This window comes from Strix uralensis, chromosome 2 (genome assembly GCF_047716275.1).
Source record: "Strix uralensis isolate ZFMK-TIS-50842 chromosome 2, bStrUra1, whole genome shotgun sequence".
Lineage (NCBI taxonomy): Eukaryota > Metazoa > Chordata > Aves > Strigiformes > Strigidae > Strix > Strix uralensis.
In genome coordinates, this window is record NC_133973.1 from 91,632,425 (window position 1) to 91,654,401 (window position 21,977).

A 21,977-nucleotide genomic window follows, 5' to 3' on the forward strand; every position below is an offset into this window, starting at 1 on the left:
ATAAGCTTTGTCCAGCTACTTTCTCAGGTAGAGGAGACTAGTTACTAACATTTACAGTAGGTGGCGGATTTTTCGTTGACAAAAGAGATGTTATCGCGATAACGAGGGGGAAAAAAAAGCCCCACAACTGGAAGCTCAAGCAGGAAAAAGAAACCTAGAAAAAAATATTTTAAAATTCAGTCTTGACTTGGCAGTGCCTCGCCAGGGACACACTACTGTAACACAGCCGTGGAAGTGCCTCCGCGCGTTTGCGACAAGGCAGTTTTTCCCTGTGTGGGGGAGCAGCCGGCGGGAGGGAGGGAGGCAGCGGCGGGAGCCGGGCGGCTGCGGCGCCCCGGGCGGGGGCTGCCCGCGCCCCCGCCGGCTCCGGGGAGGCTCCTCCCCAGCGCCCCGCCGGCTCGCCAAAAGCAAAACCAACTTGGAAAACCTTGGGAGCTTCTGCAAGCCGGGCGGAGGGCGGCCCCGGCGGTCTCCCCACCTCCCTCCCTCCGCCGCTCGGCGACCTTCCTCCCCTTGCGGACCTGCCCCCTCTTCCTCCTCCTCCCTCGGCGGCCGGTCGCGTTGCGGGGCCGCAGGGAGAGGCCAGCACCTCCCCGGGAGCGGCGGGGCCGGCAGCACCTGGCGGAGCGGGGCGCGGAGCGGCGGCCACGTTGTATTTTTGTTTGGAGCCCGGAGCGGTGCCGTCCCGCCCCTCGGCCGGGGTGGCCGGGCCGCGGAGCCCGCTCGGGGCGTAGCCTCTCCGCTCCTCCCCGGGGCGTTGGAGGAGGAGGAGGGTGACTCGGCCGTCCTTCCCCTCCGCGCGGGCAGGCAGGCAGGCAGGCAGGCGGCGCGGCGGCTCCGGGGACGTGCCCGGCGGGATGAGCGCTTAGCGGCGGCCCCGGCCGAGCGCAGGCCCCGCCGGCTGCACCTGGCGCCGGGGGGAAGCGGCGGCGGAGCGCCGCGCCCTCTGCCCGGGGACCCGCCATGGAGAAGCGCGGAGAGGGCGAGCCGCTCGCCCACCCCCTGCAGCCGGAGCCGGAGCCCGAGCCCGAGCCGCAGCCGGCGCCGCCGCCGCCGCCGGGGGAGAAGCGCTTCAGGCTGTGGTACGTGGGCTCGTCCTGCCTGGACAGGCGGACCACGCTGCCCATGCTGCCCTGGCTGATGGCCGAGATCCGCCGCCGCGGGCAGCGGCAGGAGCCCGGCGGTGCCCTGGGCAGCGGGGTGCCGGCCCGGGAGGTGCTGCTGCTGCTGGGCTCGCCCACGCTGCGCTGCGTCCCCGCCGGCCCCGCCAGCCCCGGCCGCCCCGCCGGCCCCGGCCCCGGCCGCCCCGGCAGCCCCGCGCCCGCCGTCTTCATCTTCGAGCACAAGGCGCAGCACATCGCCCGCTTCATCCACAACAGCCACGACCTCACCTACTTCGCCTACCTGATCAAGGCGCAGCCCGACAACCCCGACTCCCCCATGGCCTGCCACGTCTTCCGGGCCACCGACCCCAACCAGGCGAGTGGCGGCGGGGACAGGGGGAGGGGGCGCTGCCCGGGATACCCCCGCTTTGCTTCTCCCCCCGCCCCCTCCCCCCTCGCCTGACGGGACCCCAAGCGCTGCCCGGCGTGCTCGGACGGGGCAGGGCAGCGTTTGCGGGGCGCTGCGGGAGCGTAACCTCCCACACACCCACCCGCGGAGTGGGGGGAGCCTGTCGTGCCCGCTGCCGGCTCGTCCCGGGGCTGCACCAGCGCTGCACCGCGCCCGGCAACTCGGGCGGCTGCAGCGCCCGCGGAAAGGCGGCGGGGGGGCCGCGGTCCCGCGTGGCCGTGGGGCGCTGTGCCACCCCCTGCCCGAGTGCCGGCGCGCCCAACTGCCAGCCCGGAGATGGAGCCCCACTCTCCCAGCCCCCCTTCCGTGGGGAGGCCTCGCATCCCGCAACAGCTCCGTGACAAGCCCACAATTTGCTCTACGAGTAAAATGCAGAATGTATGTTAAACCGGCCTTAGAGAGGTGTAAATGCATGAAAGAAATCGCGTAGCCAGGATTGTGCTTTCTTGCAGACCCCCGGTCCTGCGGAAACCATCGGTTGTGACCAGTGGGCACTAGTTTGGTCACAGGTCACGCTAAGGACACCTGGCTGTGCTCAGGCACACTCAGTAGTGCTACAAACAACCCTAGGTTTGGGTGGAGACATTGTTGATAAAGTGCCAACCTGGAAAAAAAGACCTAACAGTAAGACTGTATTTTCCTGACTCTCTAACAGGCTTTGGCTCGCGCATCAAATGTGCAGCAGTCTTTCTCCTCCCTGCTTAGAGCATGTGAGTGATGGCGGTTTGGCGAGTAGGTTTGATCGTTGATTAAGCGTGGTGACAGCAATAAAAAGGCCTTTCAATAACAGTCCTTGGGCTGAGTAAGTTAAGACACCTTCCCCATAGTTTTCACAGATGTGTATGGAGGAAAGAATGCATGCAGTTGGAAATGCTGGACTTTACTGAAACCATTTATCAGACTTCCTAGATCTACTGAACAGTTGCTTGGGTTTCTTTTGGGTTTGTTTTGTTTAAGTGGAGGGTAGGAAGTATTAAGAAAACGACTGAAAAGTTCTCAGTATATTAATTTTTATTTGAGCCAACATACTGCCAGAGATTATAACAAGGGAGGGATGTAGATTGCGTACATAGCTGTGGCGTGAGCCATCATCAAAGATATGGTATCCCAAGTGGAGGTAACTATGCTTAACTTGTCGGCCACTTCTGCCACTGTTGTGCTTTGCCAGAAGAGAGCATACAAAAAGAGCACGAAATGGAGGGGATTGTCTCTGGCAAGGGAGGAGCCAAAATGTCCCTTTAGGAGTCTGACCATATGGACTGAAGGGAACCAAGGTTCCTGTTGTTGGCAGAAGATGCTGAATCAAATTTATTTCTGGGCTAGGTCTGCTCTGGTACCATGAGTTTGTGAGAAAACCTCATGCTGTAAGATAGTGGATCCCTATTACTTTTGGGAACATGCAAAATACTGCATACATTTACATTTTGGAGGCTGTTTCTGACTAAACCTTTTATCTGTATGTTTTCCCTTCTCTCCTTGTGGAGGAAAATGTCCTTACGTGCATGGAATTAAGTCAAATTGATACTATAGGTAAAGTCTTCCTATTGAACGGAGTTATTAGTGTGAGCAAGTTCCCTTTTATAAACTCCTGTCTTGTTCTGACAATATAGTCTAAATTTTATCTGTCAAATTTTTTTTTAACCTTATCATTAATAAAGAATAAGTCCCTGCAGGACGGCTACTCAGCACGTGATTTTCCAGACAAAGAACTGCAATAAGGGTAGTAGATGCACAGCCAGCACGTGATTCACAAGCATCTAACAGGTTTTTTTAAGGTAATCAGAAGGAAAAGAAGGTGGAATTTTTTCCCCTCCTGAGTTTTGTTATCAATCATTGAGGCTTGGTTGGCTTTTTCTGTGGAGGTCTCAACTCTTGATCTGGACTTAACCCTAGTCCTGAACAGATGAAATCAGGCTACAGGTTGCTAGCTCTGAAAATCTTCTTTTGAAGCTCTTAATTTTTTGTCATAAAATAGATGTTCTTTCATGCTTTCAAGATCTTTTAAGTATGTGCTTCTGTTTCATATTGGTTACATGAGCTTCATGATGCGTATTAGCTTAGAAAGTATTTTTCACAGCTGTTATTTTAAGACGACCTCATTTTCCATCTTAGGCCATAGTCACTTCCAGCCAACGTAAGTTGGCACTGCTACTGAGAGAAGTGATCCTGTCCTCTTCAAGCCTCGACCCCTCGTTCCTTCCTCTCAGCTTTGTCCTACGACAGCACAGCTGTTTGTGCAGCCACAGAGCAAACAGGATCGGGGAACTGACTGGTGTTAAACTTGCTTTTCCCCCACCTTTGCTGGATTAGTTCCAAACCGCTTCCCTTGTTTGCTTTTACTATGCAACCCTAATTCCCGTTACATCAAGACAGGTAGGCTGGAGGCACAGGGTAGCAATGAGTGGCCAAGAAGGGGAAGGGTCAGATAGCCTTTCCAGAAGTTATGCTGACTTCAGACTAGCCAGAGATGACTGCAAAGCCATGGTGTTATCCATCTTGGCAGTAATAAGCTCAGCAGCATGCTAAGTCACTCTGGAATGAAGGAATGGTGCAGGAGATATCATGTGGTCTTTGAGTGAGAAGACAGCTAGCCGTAATTTTTAATGGTGGATGTAAATTATGAAAGTGAGAGCATAATGAGTGACTTCCAAGAGGTTAGTGCTAGCGTGGTAACTCAAAAAATAATGTAGGTGAGAATGAAAGTTTTGGCTTTGAGCCCATTGCATTGTCCGCCAGCAGTATCTAGGATGCACGTCCATTCACTGTGACCACGTAAGGGGCTGTTATTTGCAGAAAAAAGCAATACTTTTTGCCAGTCCCTGCAAATTTCTTTAGCAGGTGACCAATAAAAAGCCAATGCAGTATATGCTCTGATAACATCAGGTGGGCAGATAACATCTTCTAATGTTATTTGCCATGCCTGAAGAAAAATGAGAGAGGGAGGTGGTACAAAACACCTTTACGTTTTACTTGAAAGTTTGCAAATTGTAGACAGAGCTGAAAAGTAGGAGCCAGTGGGTCAACTCCTGTTCTGCAGTGGTACTTTGGCAGTATCAAACCCAGAGCTTAGCTGTCAGTATGGGGGTGGATGCTAAGATGCTTTTATTAAGAGGGGTCTCTTTCTTTTGCCCTTTAATTACAATGGGAGAGAAAATGGCTGGAGCCATCTGACTGGTGAGGATGGGAACAGAAGTTTTTGACTTTTTTTCCCCCTCAGAATTATTATAGTGTCTGCTGCTTCTTGTAACTTTTGAAAGCAACAGCCAGATGAAGTGGATGAGGGTAGTTGCCTGTTTAGTGCTGGCTACTAGCTTCTGAATAGCAGCCAGAGATTTGTTAGTTTTGTACTGCTGTCATTTGAGAATTATGTAGGATGCACGGAGTCTGTCTGTAGACATCAGATGACAGCATTGTCTCATTTTATATTTGGCAGATTTTCTTCACAACCCCAGAACACCTTTTTTTTTTTTTTTAAAACTGAAAGTTAAAGTTTATAAACATAGCAGGCATACCCTTCTTCCACCCACCAAGAAAAGCCCTTTTGATTTTTTTTTTCAAGCTCAACTTCAACACATTTTTACCATGAAATACTGATTTTATTCCATAAACCAGATTTTAATTGTGTGAAACAAATCAATGCTGTTTAACAGTTGCGTTGAATTCCCTGCTCTCTGGGGGAGAGGCTTACGGTCAGATCTCTTTCTATGCTTTTCTTTTAATTATTATGTTGGTCTAGACTGTGCATTTTCTTCTTGAAACATGAATAAGCCTGTTTTGGGGGAATTTTTTTTTTAACCTGAACTGGCATCCTAATCTAATTATACTATAATTGATTCTTATTAGTGAAGATAGTTGTATCCTCCAGCAAGAACTTACTTAATGCATTTTGTATTTCTTTTAGCAACCTTATAAGCAGTGATCGAAATATGTCGTTATGAGATTTCAAAACTAATCCAAGCTAGCTGTGAAAGAAAAATGTTCTGATGCACAGACCTCAGTAGGGTTTAGCTCTTCTGTGTGTAATCTGTAGCTGTGGTGTTTTGCTGCAACTGTGCGTTAGGGGTCTAGGCTGCCTCAAGGAGAAGCAGAAATAACGGAGCATTTTGCTGACAAAGTAAAGCTGTGATAAGAACTGGAGAAGTAGAAGGCCAGAGACAAGAGCCAGAGGCTGCCTGTTTGTAACCCAGATCCCTGCTTTGTCATCGCTGCATGGGCTAAAAGTCAAAAATGTTTGTCTATTCCAAGACTGTGTTAGATGCCCGTTAAATAATGTATTTCAGTAAAGCAAGGCCATAAGACAGTTTATTCTGAAAAACAAGGCATCAGTACAAAGTCTTCCATTTTAGCTATTCAAAGGAGGCTTCTAAGCTGTAATAATACCACGTTCTGTAAGGCTTCTTATTGAAGAATGTAAGTTAGAAATGTTTGAAGAAGAAAGTTCATGAACTTTACATTCATATTTCTTCTGTGCTTTGATTTTTATGTGACATAGGAGCATGAGCTGAATGGCAGCAAAGTCTTGACATACTAAGTACGTATGTACAGCATTGTTGAAATTCACATTAAAATGTTGCAGAGGTTGAGTCATCTGATAAGCTGTGTTTTGGATAGTTATAACAGACATGATAAAAAAGATGGGCTCTGGGTTTTGAAGGATTATGCAGGAACTGGGAGAGATGCAGTTTGGTTGCTAGATAGACTTGAGTGCACCTTTATTGCAGAGAAAAGAGGTAACACTGTTTTCCATGAGAAAGATAGGTTGTCCCAGTTTTATCAAGAAAACAAGTCTTGGAGAGACCAAAAAAAATTTTTCCTCTTAAGTTTGTGTGGGTCAGAATTTCATTCATGGGGTGAGAAACTGAAAAGGGAGAACTCATAACAGAGTGTGGATGCTAAAGGCTTGCAATGAATGCAGAATTGTTCTGTGAGGGCCTCATTATCTCTCCTGTTTATATGGGGCATACAGCCTCAGATGAAAAGTCTTTCACTCCCTTTTTCTGTTGGTTGTTTTGTTTGTTTGTTTGTTTTTGTTTAAACAGTGTCTGACTTAAGATATGGGAAATGGAACTGAAAGTTGAGAGCTTAAGGTTTCATTTTTGTTTTCCTTAATGATAAATTCAGCACTTTTTTTCTGAAAATGAGAGTGCTTCTCATTTTAGGCTTGTAGAGCTATCTTTAAGGTCCAGTTTTGAACATCTTGTCCATAATAATTTTCTCCCGTGTCCCAAACAGAAGAAATAATAAAAACATTAAAATTGTTAACTGTTCTAAGTGGTGATATGTAGCCTCTTTATCCCTGATTAATGTTTAGGAGAGGAAAGGGAATGGTTTTAAATACTCTTATCTGCTGTGTTTGTAGAAGGAATTAATTCGTTTTTCCTTTTGCAGTTCCTGAAAACCACTCCGTTATTTGGGGAGTAGAAGTGACATACAGAGGATTGTATTTTCAGAAAGGCAAAATAAAATACAGGATGATAAATACATGAAATTATGGTAAGCTCACTGAGAGTGGCTGTAGGTAATACAGTGACCAGATAATAAGGGTATTTTATTTAAAGAAAGGTGCTTGTATGCATACCAGACCCAAGGCTCTTCTTCTGATTATCTGTTTCTATATTTTTTTGTCCTGTTAGAGGCAGTTCCTTTTAAGAATAATTAAATAGAAAACTGACTTCCAAAAGGTGTGGCTAGTTTATGTATGTCTTGGCACCAGGCAGAATCGTGATTTTTAGGGATGGTAAAAATCTTGGACCAAAATGCTTGAAGGTAGTGTTTATAAAAGTGAATGCTAAAAAAGATTCAATTTCTAAAGAGTCACTGCAGAATAGTAGTGTGACTGACTCCTACCAATCTCTGCTCTTTGCTAGAGTTTGGTATAGCATTTCATGTGCACAGCTCATCCTTCTTTGCATCTCTTCCATCCATCTTATCCATTTGCCTGGAACTCCCTGAGCATCTTGAGTTTCTCAGAGGTAAGGTGCTGAACACCACGATGAATTTCAGGGACTGATCACATAGATTGCTGTCTGGACTGTAGGTCATGCAGAATTTTCAGCAGCATTGGCATGGTCCCCTCATGGCACCAGCTGTCCTCTGCCATCTGGCTTTGTTTCCTTTGTGGTTTCAGATACTATTTCAAGTTCAGAGACAGGAAAAAAAGAAGTTTATTTCCTTGTGGCTTTTATCATTTGTCCCATATGTGAACTGTAGCGTCATCTACCTTCACATTCTGCACTTTTCTGAGGCACCTTTAGCGACCATGAAGAGATGACTGGGTAAAAAGACAAGACCTACTGAAAGTCATGTATAGGTCATTAAATAACATCGTGCTTGAAGGCCCCTGGAAAGCAAATTTAAGGCAACAAAATGATGTGACTTAATTCATCAACAGGATCTGTGCTTTTCTGTTCTGTATAGACTGTAATATAATATCTATCACCTTATGTTCTGACACAAATAGGTACATCAAGACCACATGCAATAACATGGGTTCCAAAATAAAGTAGAGCATCACTAATGCAAGATAGTGTATGATCATGTCATGAACAACTATATCTGCTCTGAAGAGGTCTTCAAAATATAAAAAGACAATACTGAATGTCAGAGGGTGGGTTGAAAGCACGAAATGTGGAAGTGGTTACCTCAGGGATGAATGAACTATGTGACCTCCTGTTTTGTGATGTGTTTTGGGTACCAGAGAACATGCATCAGTTTTCAATATGCACATTTTCACCCATGAACATATTGGGTTTTTTTCCCTTTCTGGTGTATTAATTAGGTAACAACTGGTAGATCAGTGAGGTGGGCAAATAAACATTTTGGCGATCCTGTAGATCTGAAAGTACTCTGATAATTCAGTCTTCCTCTTGGCATTGGTTGGAGGTAAGCCTGTTTATGCTGTAGGGGATTAATTCTAGTACTATATTTAGGACTGCAGGTAAAAGGACGTAAAAACCCAAACAAGCAAACAAAAACACATGCATTCACCCCAAAGGGCTCATTGTAGCCCATATTAGAGTCTTAACTTCTATTAAAATGTAGAAGTTAACTATATATCTTGAAAAATCTAGTTAGTCTTTATTCTGAACACAGTCGTGCTTTACCAGCACAAAACCTACCATTGTCTGTAGCTGTGCTCCCTTGCCTCTGCCTCTCCACAGCAGCCCTGCCGCTTGAAGTGAACAGCGTTACATCCCGCTGTTTGATGCGAAGCCTGCTTAAAGCCATCCCTCTCTTAACTGAAATCGGCTGCTTAGTCCTCCCCTTCCCTGCTGCAGGGAATTGGGACTTCCAGTGAGAAGTTAATTACTCTGTTCTCTTCTGGAGAGGATGGTGCAGTTGGGATTTCCATTGCTCCCTGAGCAGACCCTCTCTAGGCAAAAAAGGAAAACCATGGCAGCAGCATGGCCTCTAGGTATTATTTCACCTTCCTGAGGTGAAATTTTGTGTGTTGGTTTCTGCTGCAGTGCTTAAACATGTTTTTTCTGTCCTTTGACGTGGTTTTAGTTACTTAAGTCAATTGAACAAAAGCCTGCAACATGTACTTCAAAGGCTGTCATACCATGAAGACTGTTCAGACAGGGTAGATGGCATATAGTAAGTACATGTATAGCATGTCTTAAATTTTGTTTCTCTGTTCAGAGCCTCTGAAAGATGTCATGAACTAATAAGCGGTTACCTAGATGCATTACAGTTCCCTTCGGTTTGGATCATTTGTAAGAGGCAAAATATTTTAGTTAAACCACGGCGAAAAGTTATACTTTTTTTTTTTTTTTTTTTTTAAATGGGCTCCCAATGCCATTTAGAATCTCTGCTTAGTTCTTTGGAGGAATTGTATGTACTAAATCATGTTTTCTGACTTTATAAGTTGCTTGTAATAGTGATTTGTCTTCATTTCCACTCAAATTTGGTTGCTTTCTCGTGGAATCCATAATTTCCTTTTTTATTATTTTATCTCTTAAGAATTACATAGGCTTTTACAAATGATCTTTTGTGGAAATTTGGAAGGGCAATATGGCAAGGTTTTTCTTGTTCTGCATCTCTGGAACCACTGAACATAGGTAGCATTCTACAGTAAGTGCACATTGCACTTTTCTGAAGGATTGAATTAATTTAAAACGCAAACGTGAGAGAGATCCTTGTTCAAAGTCTGTGTGAAGGACTTGTAGAAGGCATTAGGTAAGATAAAACTGGTACTCTGGAAGTGTGGCTTTTTTCCAACTCCATCATCCTGGGCTCTGTGGTTTTCCCCCTCCCATTACAGCTGACTTTAAAGTATATTTCAGTCGTGAAGTTCATTTTTGCATGATGATAAACCTTAACAAGCAGCTTGCTCTGTTACAATGACTGGGGTTATGTTTTATTTCATTACTCTTCTTGGCAAGAACATGTAGATCTGCACAGTGCTGTTTAGAGATCCTTGATGCATTGAAAAACATGTTGTGGGAAGTCAGAATATTATCCTCTGGGGCAGAGCAATGACTGCCTTCCAGACTGTTCACAATTCTGTTTTTCCTAACAAGATCAATAAATATTTATTTTTTTAGGATGCTGAGGTTAAATATATTTCATGTACTCTGATGCCAATATGGGTTTCCTGTTATGTTCATTAAAAAAAAGAAGAAAAAAAGAGCAGTGTCCCAGGAACTTTGGGAGTAGTCAGTGGTCTGTGGGTTCTTGAGTATTTCTGAACTAGAGTAAATATTCAGTAACAGCAATGAAAGACCAGGACATGCAGTGCTAACTTGTATTTTTATATACCTTCCCATGGTTTGTTTCTTGCTTTGGTGTGATTATTCCTAACAACTTGATCTCAAGTTACCGTAGGATTTCTAAATAAAAATAGAAGTAGGGTAGTACATATTTAACAGAGTGGCACTTGCCAGAGAGGAACCAGTTGCTTTCTTTAGGACGGCTCGGCTGAAAGGGTAGAAACAATGCAGCACATTAACTCCAACTAAGCCTTGCGCTGAAAGCTGATGTATGACCTTCAGGTTGATGTCCACGGTGGATGGCAGTGCACATGCAAAGCTCTGATTCCTGCCTGCCCCAGCTCTGTCATAGCATGCAAAATTGTGGCTTTGGTAGTCTCAGGTGAAAAAATTAATTCCTGCTAGTGTGCAGATTAGAAAGAGAAGGGATTGTGTGTACGACCTGCTGCCATACTTGACAATGGAAATAAATACCAAACTGCCCTCAGTGTCATGGTTCTTTTATGGCAATCTAAGTAGTTTAGGATACAAATTGCCAAACAAGCTATTGTAACTATACTTTAAAACAAAACCATAATTTGAGATGCTGAAATGTTGCTCTAATGTGCAAATCCCATAGCATCTGATAAGAGAGCCATCTATGGAAAAATACTGCTCTTCCTGTAACATTTGGTTTAGGCTTGTGTACAAGACTTTGTTTTCTGTGGAGAAAGATTTTAAACAAGTATCCCTTTTGTAGAAAATAATTTTGGCCTGACTTTGTGGTCAAAGTCAATGAGAGTCCCTTAATTTTCGGTGCAGCAGGACTGCAAGCTTGAGCAGTGCAAAACAGTTTGTAGAGAGGATCCACTTTTTTTGTAAACTAACTACCTTATAAATGGAGGCAAGATGTTGGCTACTCTTCAGCAGCACTTTTTTGGGCAAACCTTGCCAGAAGAGAAAATCAAGTGGGCCTTTCAGGCACATCATACTTTTATCTGAATTATTCATGAAGAAACACACCCAGATTATCCATGGCATATGTGTGCATGTATTCAGATTTAGCTTTGAGGAAATTTGCTGACCTAAACATGGGAGCAGAGTGGGAGCAAGGCAACATGATTAAAGCCAGCTCAGAAGGAGTGGGTTTACATCCTGGCGCTGCGCCTTGGATTCCCTGTCTGCTTAGTGCTAGGGAGAACTAAAAATAATATCTGCAGTTTAGTGGGGTGGCGTGAAGTTTACAAAATGAATACGCTTCCTCCATAGTGACCTTCTCTCTGCAAAATCACCACGGAAGAAGGCAATATAAAAAAATTACATAGAGTACATCATGTATGAATGCTGGTTTGTTGTGGTTTTTTTCTTTGCTCAATATGCAAGTTGTCCTTGAAAATATACAGCATCAGAGTTGGAAGTGTGAGAAATGTGGAGACCAGTCCAAACTGCTAGATTAATGAGCTTGGTGTTTCTTTATGTAACCAAGTATTTTGTTTCTGTATGTTCACCCACTGTTCTGCACTTCATTTGTTTTACTTAATATCATACACTTGCTAGTTTAAGGGAGCTTTCTGTGTTTAGTGAAAATTATAGATTAAAACTTCAGCAATCCTTTTTAATGATACCATCAATAGTAAGCTATACAGAAGCTTAGCCGTGTGTCATTTTATTTCTTATCTGAGTCTAAATTTTTTGACTTGACAAGCTATTTGATACGCTTCTGCTCTGAGTTCTCACATGACCACCATAAAAAGGTCAGATTTTGAGAAGACGATTAATACTTGGATTTCTGCAGCACAACAGAGTGGATGCTTCATCTGAATTCTGTTATTTCTGGAAGTGTCAACCTCAGGCAAGCCAGGGATGTATATATGTACACTGCTGTTTATTACCTATCGAGTAATAAATCTTCAAGCATCACATTATAAACTGAATATCATAAGCTTTCCTGTTATGCTAAGCTTGAAGAAAAGTGTCAGAATGAAACATGGCAGTGCTAATTAATTGTTTGCTAATCCAACCTATAACATTGGAGTTTTTTCAGCTGTTTAGTCCTGCTGTTATGCTTTGCAATTGTACTGTTAGATTTTATACGCAAAGTATACCACCACGTGAAAAATTCCCGCAGAGTTCCCCTAGCTTTGACATTCATTTTGCCGATATTAAAATTCTTACTGTAGCTCTGTGAGAAGGTCAAAATACTCTGCAGAGTCCCACAGATTGTTGCCATCCTTGTAGAAATGTAGCACCCAGCTCTTGTGCATGCCTACACAGCCATGTACATAATAGTTAACACCTAATGAGGACAAACACACTGGTAAAATACTCAACTCTGCTATATAGTTTAGCCTTTTACATAATGATTTGAAGCATGCTCGCAGCTATATCATGCTTATGAGTGGGATTACTGATTTCAAGTAGTGACAGGTAGGGTGTAAGGTTTAAACCTAGGATGACCTGAGTTTATAGAAAGTTCAAGGTTTATTTTTGCATTACAGTCTTCTTTCCATCAGTTACAAAGTATTTAAATCTGTTATATATGTAACATACAGAAAATACTTCCTTTCAATCCTGTACTGGGCCACTTTGTGGGGAATAAAGGGTAGGCTTCATGGTGTCCTGTTACAGAGGTTAGTTAATTCACTTGAGCATACTGCTGCCACGTGGGCTCCCCAGCCATGTTACAGGGAGCAGCGTACATAAATCGTAATGGATCACTGCTCCTGGAAGGGCTGTTGTTATGTACCCACAAGAGCCCTGCAGGAAACTATGCAGGGTCTGCTTCATGCTTTCATCCTGGGTTTAATTGCTTTGGGTTGGTTTCAGGGGACTATTCAGTCAACAACTTAAGACTGTCCAGAGTGCACTTCTCTTAAATAGGAACAAAGTCACACAAGTTGTTCCGCCCAGATTGCACAGTGTTTTCCTATAGGATCACCAGCTGCTAAATGTTTACGTATAAGATCACCAGCTGCTAGAAGATCATACTGCTTTACTGTAGCACATTTTGGTTTTTTATACTGCTTTAGGTATCATCCTACCATCAAATATAGCAGCCTCTTGCTATTAGTATGTCGTAAAAATAATAGTCTTGAAGTTTCTTGTTTCTGCTAGTACTAATTCATATTAAAATGTCAAAATACCTTTCAGCTCAATTGAATAAGGAGGTGGATGAGGATATGACAGGTTTCTAATTCAGATTCAGTGCGTGGTGCTACTGTCAATTTGGAGCCCTTCAGAGACCTAAGAAAACATAACAATTTTTATCAGCATGTAGATTTGCTGGCTTTGTTTGTTGTATGCACTCGGAGCATTCATCCAGGGGAGCACATTTCTTAAAGGGATGTTTTCTCTAGTTGATGTCTAGAATGATCACAGGGTTAGGAACTGCAGTGTGAAGATAATGGGGAATATGGTACAGAAGTCAGAGCTGCCCACAGAACAGTAAGGAACACAGATCACTGTGAGGTCCCTTACTGCTTGTCAACAGATGCATTAGCTTTCAAATTTGCAGGCTTTTCCAGTCTTTTTACCATATGTTTATACAAGGCTACTGCTTATTTTCTCATGTCATGTCTCTTGCTCTTCTGTTTTTCTCAGGTCCTTGAAACTGTCCCAATCCAGGATTATAATCTTTTTTTTTTGTAGGAGTTGTCTGTACTGCATGCAGTACTGTTAACCATGAAGAGTCATGATTCTGACCATAGGAAAAAAAAGATGATAATCCATTTCCCCCCACTGCTTCCCACAAGCCCAGTGGCCTCAAATTAGAACTTGAAAGAAAAAAAAGCCATTCATTCTTTTGACTGCATGTTGGCAGGAGCTGAGCTTTTCAGATACAGCTATCAGGGTTATAAAAATTTTAACTTTATTCCTGATCATATTGCTAGTTCCAAGTTTCACATTTTAGAAATAGCACTTTTTTTTTTTTTTTTTGGCCATTAGCCTATTTTTTTTATTTTTTTTAATGTATATTCTGGTAACAGCTGTTTATTGAATAAAAACTTGAACATAAAACTTTATGTAAAAATAAGCATGCGTGATGATAATTTCAGTTGTAATAGAGCTAATGTTTTTAGTTGCTCAAAGTTCCTTTGTGTTTAAAGTTTGTTTTCACCTTCACGCCCTTTTTATAAAACAGATGACCTGGCACATGTTTATTTTTAAGTCAAGACTGTGTATGGCCAATAAGAAGTGAAAGTTAGCTTCCTTGGCGATCAAGGCAGTCCTATCACGTTTCAGAAAGAAGGTATGAGTATCAAAAAAACCCCAAATAAACCAAAAAAGCCCCAACCCCTACTGTGGAGGGAAAGGATGCTGTGATGTGTGGTAAAAGGCTGTAGTATTAGCAAAGTAACTCCTGGAGCATGACATGAACGGCTGAATCATTTATAGCTGGTACTGAGACAAATTGCTGCTGAAGGATGCTTGTTATTGCATGACTGCTGCCACAGCTGGTAGATTGCCTGCTTAAGAGCAAAGTAAACCTGAGCCTAGTAAGGACTGCTGTGAAAAAGTACACTCCAGATAAGCGTACTTTAATCTCTGGAACATTTAATTGGTTCAGCAGCATTTTCTAGTGCCTGAAGATTTCAAATGTGCAAACATATTCATGACATTGACATAATTATCAAATTCTAATTTATTTTTCTCTATGAATCCACTAGTAATAGTAGCCGAGGAGGCTTTCTTTTTTACTGTTAATACAGTTATGGTTCATATATCAAATTACAAAGTTAATATCTGTCCTTGAAAGTCTCCTGATGATTACTTCTCTGCATCTTAATGTAGTACAAGGCTGCTATTGTAGGTCACTATGCTGATCTTGTATCTATCTAATGAGGCTTAGTGTGTTTAATATGAGCCTCAGAGTATGCTTTCCATGCAACTATGTAAAATTCATCCTTTCAAAAATTTGTATTCAGTTTGTGGTTGTTGAACGTCGTCTCCATTGGAAGATTGTTTTTACAGATTAGTTATCCATATTTTTTTAAAGCATGTTTAACTTCTTATGATAGGCATTCTGGTAACTATCAATCAAATATTTTCGTGTATAAGATACTGTTTGAAATTTGATGTTTAAGACAAAGCGGGCTTCTACCTCCCTTATAATGCTTTTGTCTTCCAGCTTTTTTCCAAGCAAGCAAACTCAAAACTGAGTGTCAAGAATAACTCGCAAGCCCCTGCCATGGTGCACGGTGGTGAAGGGTGAGCAGGTAGAGTTTTTAACAAGCCCTTAGCTCTTTCACTGGTCTTAAAGAAGCTGGTAAGTTCACAGGACTTGAAACTGTATATAACAAAATTTCAGAGTGCCATTTCTGAGACAATATGACAGCATAGGTTAAAGTTAATGGGAGAAGAGGGAGCAATTCCCCTTCTCCGTGAGGGAATTGTAGTGCTTCCATGGGAGTGCTTGTAGTCTGCTGGAGGAACAATTAGTGGCAGCTTGGAGGAAAGGGGGAACCTTCTAGTCAGGTTCCTGAGTAATTAACCAGTGACTCTGACAGATAGATTCCTTCCACTTCATGAATCATGTTATTTCTAACACCAAACATGGTTAGTTGCCAGTTTGCTTACAGATGTAGCACTACAACTTTACAGAGTAAATAACTATCTAAATACCTTCTTGGGCATCATACTTCCCATTAGCTATGTAATCTCTTGTCTTTTTTCCATTTGGTGCTATTTTTCTTCTTGGCTCTATTTTTTTTATCCATCTTGGATGGTAGTTAATCAGAAGGGTTTAACATCACGGTATTCATTTGTTTTTCTGCTTTATGGAAGTCTTCATAGTTTGAATATAGTAACATGAAGGAAGAAAAACCCAAACCACGGTAGTTTCAAGTAAATTACTTCTAGGTCCTCACAGATTCAAGCACTATAGAGAACCAGACCCTTGCCCATGTCTTTTGACCAGGGAGCTCAAAGTGCTACAACAGGTCTTCATCACCCATTTCATCCAGTCGCTCCTTTCTGTCAACCTGGATGGTCTGAGTCTGTAGCAGTGGCATATATGACGATATACATCAGTGCATACCTATTGCTTCAGCCCATGGAGTATAAACAGATGGCATCAGCTAAGGAAAGAGAAGATATTAACTACATCAAGAAAATGGCATATTTTAAAGGGTGCTGTTGCATGAAAACGTGTTTGAGTAAGTAGCTCAAGCGTGGAAATTCCATTCATAAAAGTATTATTTCTCTTTGCCACTGTGGGGTTTTTTGTAGGTTGGATATAAATTTATCTAATTAGACTAGATACAATCTTTTAGAGATGAGTAAATTTTAAAGAAAGTACTGATTTTGTGGGGGTTTTTGACTTTATGTTCAGAATGCTTATTAGGACTATTAAAAAGATCAGATATTTTCAGGAATAGATTGAGTCACTAGCAATATTTAATAGTCCAGATTAACGAAAATGCCTCTTTCGAGCCTTTGGGGAGCTCTGATGCTTGTGTGTGAAGGATGCTTTTCTGTGAAGGATGATTTTGTCTCAGTAAAATTTCCCTGCAGCTTCTACCATTATTATATTTTCACAAGCATAAGTGACTTCCACTGTGCTCTTTCAGAATCTGAATATCTAATGTTTATATACAAGAAGTGCATCTGTCTCTGTACACCCCAAGAGTTCCTCAACACAATGGTATAATGCAGAAACATTCATGTGTCATGAAAAAACATCTAGACCTTGTGAAGTAATTTGGATGTGATCAAGTATAACTGAATTTTTCTAGCTGGTTCTGCAGTTTCACATAAAGGAATCTGCAAATATGGTACTGATGGCTGCTTTGAGCAACATGAGTCCTGTTGCAGCAAATAACCTCCTGTTTGTGGGACTGATCCTCTTAAAATGTCCAACTCTCTATATATTATGTAAATAAGTTCCTTTCCTATAAGCTTTTACTTCTAGATCCCTTGCTGAGAACATGCAGCAGGGATCATATATATAATTTCTAATAAAGTACCTTACTTTGGATTATTTCCCAGCTTGCGAACAACCTTTCTCTATGACCTTGCAGTCACACAGCCTTCTTGTGAGCTGCAGTTCCTGGTTGAACTCAGGACACAATTGCCCGGTGTTACAACTGGGCTGGCACAGAAATGCCGGTTACTGCACAGAACTACATTATTCTGCTAATATCTATATGCTTAAATACTTAGCAGTGATGATTCTTTCCAATCTTATTTCTAAAGGCACAGGCCTTTCAGGTGTTCTTGGACAAGTCAAGCTGATTTCAGCAAATTGTCTCACGTGTATGAATTTTCCAGAAATTGTCTGCAAGCCCAAAATTTGACTGGAAGGGTTAATCTGAAGAGAAGTGTAGTTAGGTCTTGTTTCCACATGAAAGCCTTTTGTGAATTTTGATTTTCACCAAGACCTTTACAAATGTACTTATTTGTTAGCTGATTTGAAACATTCTTTAATAGGAAAGTATCTAGGATGTCCCCTGTCCTCTTCTAGCAGGCATACTTCACTTTGCTATGAAGTATCAACTTTAAATAATTATAAACTGTTCTAAAAAGAATCTGTTACTTGTTCTGCCACAAACTCAGGTACTCAAGAACCTGCTATTTGATCTTTTTCCAAATATTGTTTTTAGTAGATTGCAGTTTTATGTGACCTTCCCATAACTTTGGGGTCTGTTGGAAAAAGCAGTTTTATTAGAGGTTTGCCATAGACATTAACAGTGAGGGCATCACTCTTTAACAAAGTCCCTTTTTTGATTGCAGGAGCCCTTGTAGATGGCAGAAGGTACAGAAAGTCTGTAGAAAATAACCTGGTGGCATTTTCTTGTATACTTACTATTTTTACCAAATGTTACAAATATTTTGTTTTATACACTGATGTCCTTATTAGCTGCTTCAACGGGTTTTCTGAGCTGCTTGTTACTATAGGATCTGAATGTTTTACAGAAGCATTATTAAATTTATTTTCACATTTGTGAGAGAAGGGAAGAGGTGTCTTAGTTTAAAAAAAAATAAAAATAAAAATCCCAGGAAGGGATTTTTGACTGGATAGAAATAGAAAATATCTGTTACTTGAATGCTCCATTTAAGATGTTTAGGAACTGTCTTGTCAAAATAGTTGATATATTCAGACCTCATACTTGCTTCTGTTCTATCTGTAACTTCCCAGCCTTCTAGCTCATCAGACTCCAGAATCTGAAATCAGTCACTTGGACACTGAGAAGCACACAAAGTGTTGGACACTTAAGCAAAGTTGAATCACTTTACCTATCACCATGGGAGATCACAGTGGTAGAAGAAGAGCAATGATCTCCTTTGCTACAGTTTATCTTCTGTAACTACGAAGTCATCCTCCTTTTCTGATTTCTGTTCCTCGGACCACATATGACAAACATTCTTATAAATGGAGCAGGCGGGCTGTCTTCCACTGCAGTTCTGGTTCGTTCTCAGATCATGTCCTTTTTTTGACATGAATGAGCCAGGGCTCTTGAGATAAACACATCAGTCTTTAACCACAAAAACTATCAAGAACCTCACTATATCCACTGCAAATCTCTGTCTCTTTTGAGCTAATTGTATAACTGATGGCAATAGAAGACTCATCCTCCAGTGTTAATGGAAAAAAAGGAAAGACATTAATTGTTCCCAGACACACACTGAGAGAAAACGTTTTGGGTGCTGGAGTGAGAATTATAGTGGGAACTAAATTCTGCATTCTGCTTCCAGCTCATCTTTGCCTAATCCCATTCCTTTGCCATCACAGCTCCTTCCCCGTGGCTGCTGCCACCGTGCTCGTGTGCACTCAGTGTGACTGTTAATATCTCGGGTCTTTTTCTGATGTCTGTGTTTTTGTCAGTCTTTTTGTATTGGCAGTCCTTGGTCCTCATCAATTTCTCTTGTTTGCTTTCACCTTGTTCCTTCTGTGATGGTTTGGATGCAGTCCCTGCTACTCTTTCAGCTCCCCCTGCACTTCTCTCAGTCCTCTCTGGTCCCCATCTTCCCTTCTTTTCCCTCTATAGCTTGTTATCCAGACTCAGTCTTTCCTTCGCACTCCTGAATTTGTAGACTCGAGCATATTGCAAATTCACTGTGAGCTGTATTTGCAGACAGAAATTGCTAAAGGTTGGATGAAAGTACTTTCAGGGTCTGGTTAGCATCCAGGGAGTCTGACCACTTACATATATTTATTACCGAGCACCTGTTAAGCCAACATTTTGGAGATATTTATAATTTGGATAGATTTTGATGGAGACAAGAGTTGCAAATTATACACAAAGACCAAATCAAAGAGTTTGCATGTCCAAATGCCTTGGAAGAGTTGCTTGTGGTGATTTTTTTTTTTTTTAACAGGAGCCAAAACCCAAGGAAAAGTGTATTTCTTTCTTAGCAGTGACTGAACTATTTTGAAGATGTCAGTCCAGAAAGCTTGGCAAAGTTGTGATCTAAAATCAGAACCTTGTAGCATGAACTATTGGCTCACCTGAGCAGCCTTTCATTCCAGGAGACATAAAAACTGTTGATTGGGGAAAACCAGTGCAAGGTGATGCTCTTCCATAGAGGAATGAACATTATTTTAAATTGTTGAATGTGTCATAGAGTTTTTCCATATGGATTTTCTGGGCTAGGGGTGTGGAGGGGTGTCTCTTTCTGTAAAACATTTTCAGCTCGGAAGTGATGAGGATTTTACCAAAAATGTGGGAAAAAAAGGAATGAAGCTGAATGTGTTATGAATTAATTTAATCTCAGACATGAGTATGTGGAAATGAGCAATTATGTATGTTAAAAACACATTCAGAATTAACATAGTGTATGTTTGCATTTTATGCTTGAGGTTGTAATAGAAGAGACAACATTTTGGAAGGGATTGGAAAAATTAAAGCCCTACTACTTGCTGTTATTACTTTGAACTTTAGACAAAGATTTCCATCTCTAACATCAAACTTGTGCTAATACTCATTAGTAAAGGGACTTATCTTTCCCTGGCTGGTGCTTACAAGTCTATATTATAGAATGATAAATCAGTATTTGAAATTCTGCTGATCAGTAAAATCAGTTGAAAGCTCGACTCCTTCACAGAACATCCATCCCACGAATGCAGGTTAAATAGGGTCAGAATTTCAGGTCGTTCTAAAATACAAATGCTAAATGTGAGGTGGATCTCCAGAAAGAGTTGAAGAGGTGAGAAGATGGGTAACTTGTCTTTTTGGCATCTCATCGGAGCCCAGGTTTCTGACGCTCATTCTCTGAGAGAGTATAGTAGCAGTTTACCCTTATGCAAGCCAAGATGAGGTGTATTCTCAGATGTGAGAAAGAGGCATATGCTCCACCTTATCGAGTATTGCTAGATATGGCATGGTTACTCCCTGTGTGTGAAAACAAGAAAGGCAGGAAAATCTACCACCCTCCTTTTTTTTTCCACTTAAAAGACAATTTCTTAATACCGAAAGCCACAAATGCCTTTTGTATTTTGAAAATACAAAACACACAAATTATTCTTAAATACAGTGGAGAAGAGGGCATTTTCCTTTGAAATCGCCAGGACATTGGACCTTTTTGACCTAACAGCTGCAGATTTGGTGGGCAGCTGGTTTTGCTTCCAGAGTGTTAATGCCTGACCTTTCAAACATTCAGCTTTCTGCAAGCAGCACAGTTCTACTGCTGCTGAAATTTTCCAGTTAAGAAGTATTGTTTCCATACATGTTTTCAACAAGGATGTTGTGTTTTCTTATGTATTTTGAGCACTGGAGCACTGTAGTTTCCCTCCAGATGGCTTGACAGACCAGCAAGAGGAACTAGAGAGGAAGTCTGAGGGTAGGAGGGGCTCTAAAAGTGGAGATTTCTTTTTGAGATCATCTTCAGGAAGGACAGAAGATGGTGATGCAGTTGGCTGATCCTTTGCTCACTGTTTCCTATTCTTATTTCTGAACAAATGGCAGGGGGTGCATCTTCTTGGTACAGCAGTATTAGGGTTATGAAGTGAACCTCAGCAGACCTGTTGGTCATCCCTTGTACCTTAAGAGCAGACAGTAAAGACAAAATACTCAGACTATTTATTGTGTGTAGTCCGGAGAGCTGGTGAAACCTGTACATGTGAGGTCCAGTGCTGAGCCTGCTTCTGAAACAAGAGAGCCCTAAAGAGATGTTTTTCAGGTCAGAGTAAAACTAGGAGGTAATTGCATGGCTTAGCCATAAGCACCTTGAGCCAGGAGCGTGATATAAGTTCCCCTGATTTTATGGAAAAGGTAGATGAAAATCCAGTCTTATTTCCATAATATTTCAGAAAAATAAAACTGGTAAATTAGAGATGCTAGGAGTTACTAGAGGTAATGAATCCCCCATGCAGTTCAGTAAAAGTAATTTCATTTTAAAGAGAAAGGCCTTCCAATAGCATTAAAAGTAATTTCACAGTTTAAATTAATTCAGTCATGCCTCTGTAGTAAAGAGTGCATTACCCTTTTTATTACCATCTGTGAAAACTGCTCTTAGCTACATTGGAATTCAAGACACAATGGTTAGACTGGTCTCCGCATAGTTGAAAGCAACTGATCTCATTCTTGAGAAGATATTTCCTGATACATACATCTGTTTATCAACTAGAGTTTCAGAAGGGAAATGATTACTCATTTACTGAATTTAAATATAAAGGGCAGCTTTTTGTAGGCTACCTTTTTGTAATTTCTGTAAATATACAGCAGCTACTTTTTAGAATATGTTAACATTAAAGGCAGATAGGGCTCTCTGAGAGGA

General features: G+C 41.8%; 1 protein-coding gene across 2 annotated transcripts in view; it reads left to right on the top strand.

Moving 5' to 3' along the window:
* The first annotated feature begins 771 nt into the window (after positions 1 to 771).
* TBC1D4 (TBC1 domain family member 4) overlaps positions 772 to 21,977 on the top strand; it is a 111,257-nt gene continuing 90,051 nt past the window's right edge. The window contains exon 1 of one of the 2 annotated variants that reach the window (XM_074859504.1): positions 772 to 1,479. In XM_074859504.1, the coding sequence (XP_074715605.1) occupies positions 964 to 1,479 (516 nt within the window). In that variant the 5' untranslated portion in view covers positions 772 to 963. The remainder of the gene's footprint in view (positions 1,480 to 21,977) is intronic. The other variant, XM_074859503.1, reaches the window with a different exon arrangement.